The 6,159-nt window shown below is 42.6% G+C and overlaps 1 protein-coding gene across 2 annotated transcripts in view; it reads right to left on the bottom strand.

Moving 5' to 3' along the window:
- Positions 1-5,442: 5,442 nt before the first annotated feature.
- The window catches only part of ZFP90 (ZFP90 zinc finger protein), a 121,071-nt gene continuing 120,354 nt past the window's right edge, over positions 5,443-6,159 (bottom strand). Inside the window, exon 5 of one of the 2 annotated variants that reach the window (XM_040442913.1) lies at positions 5,443-6,039. In XM_040442913.1, the coding sequence (XP_040298847.1) occupies positions 5,873-6,039 (167 nt within the window). In that variant the 3' untranslated portion in view covers positions 5,443-5,872. The remainder of the gene's footprint in view (positions 6,040-6,159) is intronic. The other variant, XR_005780787.1, reaches the window with a different exon arrangement.

Here is a 6,159-nt window from a genome sequence, read left to right as displayed (position 1 = left end):
GACATGTACATCCAGCACAACCATTTATTACATATTTGAGTATCTCCTGTGCTGAGGACACAGCACAGAATAAGATGCAAACATTGCTGCCCTCGATCACCACGCTGTTTACTTGCCATTTGTGCACTTTTCTTTTTGTTATGCTTCAATAGTTTATCTCCTCTTCCCCCCACCTCCAAATTCCTACTTTCATGGAGTTTACCTTCTAGAGAAAGACATATAATAAATATTTAGATGGTGGTATTATGGAAAAAAATGAAGCTGAGAAGGGAGATAGGGTGTGCCATGGAGGCAGCAGGTTCTTTTGATAGGATAGTCAAAAAAGGGCTGTTGAGAAAATCTGGAGCAAAGATTTGGAGGAGATCAGGGATAGACTGTGTGACATCTAGGGCAATGGACTCTAGGAAAGGGAACAGCAAACCTACAGGCTCTAAGGTGGAAGCTTGTTGTGTGTGTAAGTTACCGCAGGGGTTGAGTGGGCCCAGAGCAGTGATAAGGAAGTCGTAGTGGGGGGTGCCTGGGTGGCTGTCAGTTAGGTATCCAACTTTGCCTCAGGTCATGATCTCACGGTTCGTGGGTTCGAGCCCCAAGTCGGGCTCTGTGCTGACAGTGCAGAGCCTGGAGCCTGCTTCGGATTGTGGCTCCTTCTCTCTCTGCCCCTCCCCCACTCACGCTGTCTCTCTCAAAAATAAACATTAAAAAGAAAAATTTTTTAAAAAGGTAGTAGTGCATCAGAAAGATCAAATAGGGAAGCAGGTGGTAGCAATATTATGTACAGCTTTTTAATTTTTATTCAGTGAAACGAAAGCTATTTGAGGACTTGAGAAGATGAATGACATGACCTTAGGTCACTACACTATCACTCTAGCTGCTAAACTGTAAACAAAGGGGGGCAAGGATGGAAGCAGAGAAACCAATTAGGCCTTTACAAATATCTGGGCCACAGATGATGATGGTGACTTGGGCTAGGGTGGCAGAGGGAACAAGAAATGGTCATCTGCAGGCGCGCCTGGGTGGCTCAGTCACCTGGGCGTCCGACTTTAGCTCAGGTCATGATCTCACAACTCGTGAGTTTGAGCCCTGCATCGGGCTGTGCTGACATCTTGGAGCCTAGAACCTGCTTCGGATTCTGTGCCTCCCTCTCTCTCTGCCCCTAACACACTCACATTCTGTCTGTCTCTCTCAAAAATAAACATTAAAAAAATTTATTTAGAAATGGTCATCTGCATATACCCTGGAAGTTAGCATACAGGACTTACTGAGGCTTGGATGTGGGGTGCAAAAGAAAAGAATCAAGAACAAACAGTTCCCCAGTTTGGGGACTGAGCAACCAGAAAAATGGGGTTCTTTCTCCAGAAGGAAAGACTGAGGGAAGAACATGATTATGATAGGGCTGGGAGGAGATCATGAGTTAGTTCATGGACACATTAAATTCAAGATGTGTTAGGCATCCAAGTAGGGATGTCACATATGCAGCCGATCATACAAGTATGGAATCCTGTGCTAGAGATGCAAACTTTAAAGTTGCCAACAAGTAGATATTTAAAGCCATGAGACACAGTGAAAGGCACAATGAGTGTGACTATAGAAAAAGAATCCTAAAGATTGAGCCCTAGAAGAATTCCCATGTTTAAAGAAAGAAATTTAAAAAAACTGGAAGTAGCTGTCAATAAAATATAAGGGAAAGTGTGATAACCCAGAAGCAAGCAAAAGAAATGTGTCAAGCGTGAGGAAGAGATGAACTGTAACAAATAATGCCGAAAGGTCAAGCAAAAGGACTGAAAAAAAAAAAAAAAAGCCCAGTGCATTTAGCTACATGGAGTCCCTCAGTGCCTTTTAGCAAGAGCAGAAACAAAGACCTGACTGGGAGGGTTGCAAGAACGAACGGAAGGAGAGGAAGTGGAGACCATGCGCATTGGAATATTCCTCTTAAGTGAAGAAATGGAGTGGCAGGTGGAGGGGGATGCAGTGCATATATTTACAAATATATATTTAAGATGAGAAAAACCACACATTACTATGTTAATGGGAAAGATTCAGTAGACAAGGGGGAAAAAAGATGCAGAAAAGAGGACACCTGTAGGAGCGATGTCCTAGTTTAAGGACAGGATCTAATACAAGAGAAATTGGCCGTAAAGAGAACCAAGCATCACCCATAGTAACAGGAAGAGCAGGAAGAACACAGACAAGATGCACATAGGTGACAGTAGTTATCTTCTAAATACTTTTATTTCTCACTTAACTAGGACACAAGGTCTCCAGCTGAGTGAGGACTGGGTAGAAATACTGGAGGCTGAGAAGAGAAAAACTATAAAATTATAGTTCAGGAGACTGGGACCTTAGGAGACTGGGACAAATGACTGGACTAGGGAAACAAATGAGGTTCGCAGTCAGGAATTTAAGGTCTGGCTACTCACCATGGCTCTGTTTTTCTGCAGTCTCATCTAGCTCCATGGGGACAGGAGTGATATAAGCAGAACTAGAATTTTTTTCTTTTTTCTTTTGGCCAGATGCTCTGGTTACTTCACTTAAAACTGTTTTGTATTTAATTATAATATGCCACAACCTATTAACCACTTCACTTACTGATAGACATCTATCATGCGTCCGTATTTTTACTATTGCAAACACTGCTGCAATAAACATCCTTGTGCATCTTTGTGCTCACGCAGGAGTTTCCAGTCCGGGGTACACACCAAGTAGTGAAAATGCTGGGCCATGAGGTATGCTCAGCTTTACTCTTAACTGGATATTGCCAAGTTACTCCCCCAAATCATTATGTTTATCCTCTCACCAGCACTGTGTACATGTTCTCATTACTCCCCCTCCCAGACTTCTAAATTTTTGCCACCCTAATGGGTATGAACTAGTATGATGGCTCAGTCAGTTTTAAGCATCCGACTCTTGATTTCAGGTCATGATCTCACAGTTTGTGAGATCGAGCCCCGTATGGGCTCTGCGCTGACAGCATGGAGCCTGCTTGGGATTCCGTCTCTCCCTTTCTCTCTGCGCAACGCCCGCCCCCCCCCCCCCCGCCTCACCAAATAAAGAAACTTTAAAAAATATATAGTATCTTATTGTCTTCTTTTGTAAAATTCTGATTTCAAGATTAAACATCTTTTCATTTATAAGCCAGTCTTCTTTGTCTAACAACAGATCTCCATTCCATCACTCACTTAGTAAAACTACAAAAGTACCTACTATGTGCCTGGCATTGTGATGAGCAGGGGAACAAAAAAGTTACCAAAATAGAAATAGACCCTGCCTTCCCAGAACTCACAATCTAGTGTGAGGTGGAGGTGGGGAGAACACCAAATAATCACAAATACATACTATGGTAACATAAAGCACATTAACAGTAACCTATGAAAATTTAAAAGAGGGTGACCAATTTAGTTGAAGTAGGGAGGCAAAACCTTCCCTGAAGTGACATTTGCATTTCAACAGCTGAGTAAGAATTAGCTAGTTCAGCAGCTATGAAGAACCAGGCACCATCATCAGCATGGCTAAGAACTGGAAAAGTGTTTTCTATCTTTCCATGCTGCCACAGAGGTGTGTTAGATGCTGTGACAGAAATAATGCCCGCCCTGGGGTCCTTCTCCAGACACACCCAGGGACCAGGAATGGGAGGTTTTCTCCTGGCTCCCTTCTGCAATTTTGGACTATTACTCCTGTGCTATTGTATCCAGTTTATTCCTGTACGAGTCTCACACCATCTGATTATACTAACCTATACACACTGACCCAGAAAACTCATTTTTGGATATTTTAAGAAAAAATTCTATAAAAAGGAAGGGGTGCTTCAAAAGATAAAAGTATTAAATGTCATTATTATGAAAGCCAATAACAAAGCCAATCCAAATGTGTCCCAACAGTAAGGGACTTAAGGAGATCTTGAGACTGTATAGCAACACAGAAAATATTTACGAAAAATGGTGGTTCAAGTATGGGCAAATGTAAATAACAACTTGATATATTAAGGTATGAGGGTTATGGGTGAATTTAGGGGATTTAATTTACTAAAGTAGTCAGGAAAAGTATTGCAAAGCCCTTTACCATTTTCTCCCTGTTTGGTCTCCAACTTTACGTATCACCGTATCCCTTCATCCACTCCTCCCAAAACAATACTATGTTACATGCACCTCCTTGAACAGAACATGGCTCTGGGTACATCAGAGTTAGAGGTAAAAGGCCAGACAGTCCTGGGTTCAAAGCCTCAATCTTCCATGGGAAATACTACCTCAAGGGAATTGCTTTACCTCTCTGGTCCCCCCACCCCCGTTAGAAAACAAGGATACGTGTATTAGGTTTCTTTAATGCAAACAACAGAAATCTGACAAATTAGCTTAATCAAAAAAGGGTAATCACTGAACTGACAGTAGGGAGTCCACTGAATCCCAGGAAGGGCTTCAGAAATTGAGCCAGGTCCAAAAGGATCTCAGGATTAGAAATGAGAGTACCCGGGCACCCAGCTGGCTCAATCAGTTAAGTGTCTAACTCTTGGTTTTGGCTCTGGTCAGGATCTCATGGTTTGTAACATCAAGCCCCGCATCGGGCTCTGCGCTGACAGCGTGGAGCCTGCTTGGGATTCTCTCTCCCCACCTCCCGGCCCAGCCCCTCCTTGGCTCTCTCTCTCTCTCAAAATAAATAAACTTAAAAAGAAAAAAAAAAAAACTTAAGAAATAAAGAAAAGAAATGAGAGTACCATCATGTCAGCTGCATCCCCTCCTACAATAGAACTCCTCTCTCTGGTAAGGAATTGGGCTCTAGGCAGTTCTAGAACTTCACCTTTCCAGCCTAGCAACACAAAATAAAAATGGCCCTGTCAAATCTATTTTGAAAATATTCTGGCAAAGGACTCTGGCTCAGCTAGGTAACAGACTTGCCCCTAGAACTATTACTGAGACCCAGGGATATCCTGACTTGTGTTCCTGTGGTCAGTACAGCAGAGATCTTACAAGAAAAAGAGGGAGGAAAAAGTTGGGCAAAGACAAGAGCTACCACAAGATCTAGAACAAAGAGTTGTAAGGATTAAATGAAATGATGGTTGGGGCGCCTGGGTGGCTCAGGAGGTTAAGCGTCTGACTTCAGCTCAGGTCATGATCTCACACTCCGTGAGTCTGAGTCCCATGTTGGGCTCTGCGCTGACAGCTCAGAGCCTGGAGCCTGCTTCAGATTCTGTGTCTCCCTCTCTCTCTGCCCCTCCCCTGCTCATGCTCTGTCTCTGTCTTGAAAATAAATAAAAACACTAAAAAAATAAAAAAATAAATGATGGTTATGAAATATTTCACACAATGTCTTTCTAGTAAACATTCAATAAATGGTACCTATTATTAACTCACCTGACTGTGATAAGATTAGCAGTCAATCCCTCCTTCTTGACACACCATGGTTTTAATCTTAGCCATGTTGTGAAAACTGAAAAAGACAAACTGACTCCCATTCAACTAAGAAGGCTATTTATTGAAATAATACAATGATGTTACAAGGATGTATTTCATGTGGCCTAAAAAGTTGGGTGTTTGTAAGTGCATGGTGCCTGGTTGCTGGAACTAGAGAATCCTCTGCTCAATCAACCACGCATACCATGAACATTCTGGGCTCCTTCACTATGAATGAAGATGTGCTGATATTCAGACACTGGTTGATCTAGGCCAAGCTCCACACACAAACCAGTGGTTTTCTTTGAGTCTTCTGGAACCAAGTCTTTATAAACTTTCATAAAGCTAGGATAGCACTCAACTGGTTACAATTTATGTCATTCTTGCAAACAGTCCTCTATGAGGATCCCCAATCGGCAGCAAATAAGCTCCTGATAAGACTGGTAGCCACTCAGTAGTGGAGGGTCTATGCAGAATTACCCATTGTCAAACTACGTATCAGACAACACGTGGTCTTGGCACTGTGTGTGTGTGTTTAAGTATGGAACATCACAAACAAGGTGTTTTTGAACAGTTAATGTCTTGGAAGAGCAGATTCTCATCTTGTTCCACTTATTGGGCTGGACACCACACATTGCAGCCCCCACGCACATTTTTCCTGCAAAGAATTATGAAGAATCATTGGGAGCTACCTCATGTGGTCCAGGATGAGACAAGGATGATGGATCCTGCTACTTGGCATGCAAAGAAGGCAGTAAGGAAGGCTTACCATTGCCAC

This window comes from Herpailurus yagouaroundi, unplaced genomic scaffold (genome assembly GCF_014898765.1).
Source record: "Herpailurus yagouaroundi ecotype Mexico unplaced genomic scaffold, PumYag 190, whole genome shotgun sequence".
NCBI lineage: Eukaryota > Metazoa > Chordata > Mammalia > Carnivora > Felidae > Herpailurus > Herpailurus yagouaroundi.
Note: the sequence above shows the minus strand (reverse complement) of the source record. Positions and strands in the feature narration are given on the sequence as shown.